The sequence below is a fragment of the Trypanosoma theileri genome, assembly GCF_002087225.1.
Source record: "Trypanosoma theileri isolate Edinburgh chromosome Unknown TM35_Tth_56_V1, whole genome shotgun sequence".
NCBI lineage: Eukaryota > Euglenozoa > Kinetoplastea > Trypanosomatida > Trypanosomatidae > Trypanosoma > Trypanosoma theileri.
Window position 1 is genome coordinate 25391 of NW_021639898.1, and position 305 is coordinate 25695.

At 56.4% G+C, this 305-nt stretch overlaps 1 protein-coding gene across 1 annotated transcript; it reads right to left on the reverse strand.

Annotated features, from left to right (window-relative positions):
* Nucleotides 1–2: 2 nt before the first annotated feature.
* TM35_000561090 (uncharacterized protein) lies at nucleotides 3–248 on the reverse strand (the record flags this gene model as incomplete). Its single annotated transcript, XM_029030819.1, has 1 exon — nucleotides 3–248. A coding segment is annotated over one exon (246 nt), but the record flags the coding sequence as incomplete, so codon positions are not given.
* Nucleotides 249–305: the final 57 nt, after the last annotated feature.

The following is a 305-nucleotide window of genomic DNA, read 5'->3' on the forward strand; positions in this document are numbered from 1 at the left end:
CTCGCCTGCTGCTGCTCAACAGACACCGCAAGTCGCTCCACCTCTCCACGCCTCTCCTGCAGCTTGGCGCTCAACAACTGCCGGTGCGTCTCATCCCGCACCCCGCGCTGTGTTCTCCCCACAGGCACAGACAAAGTGTGGGTCTCACGCCCACGGTGACTCGGGCCCTTTCTCATACAGTGCTGTGGGAGAACAAGGTTCAGTCGCATTTGCAACTCTGCCACATCACGAACATTCAACAAACACAAAAAGAGAGATGACCTCCACTCATCTTTGCATCCATCGCGAAAGAGAGACTGCTGGAT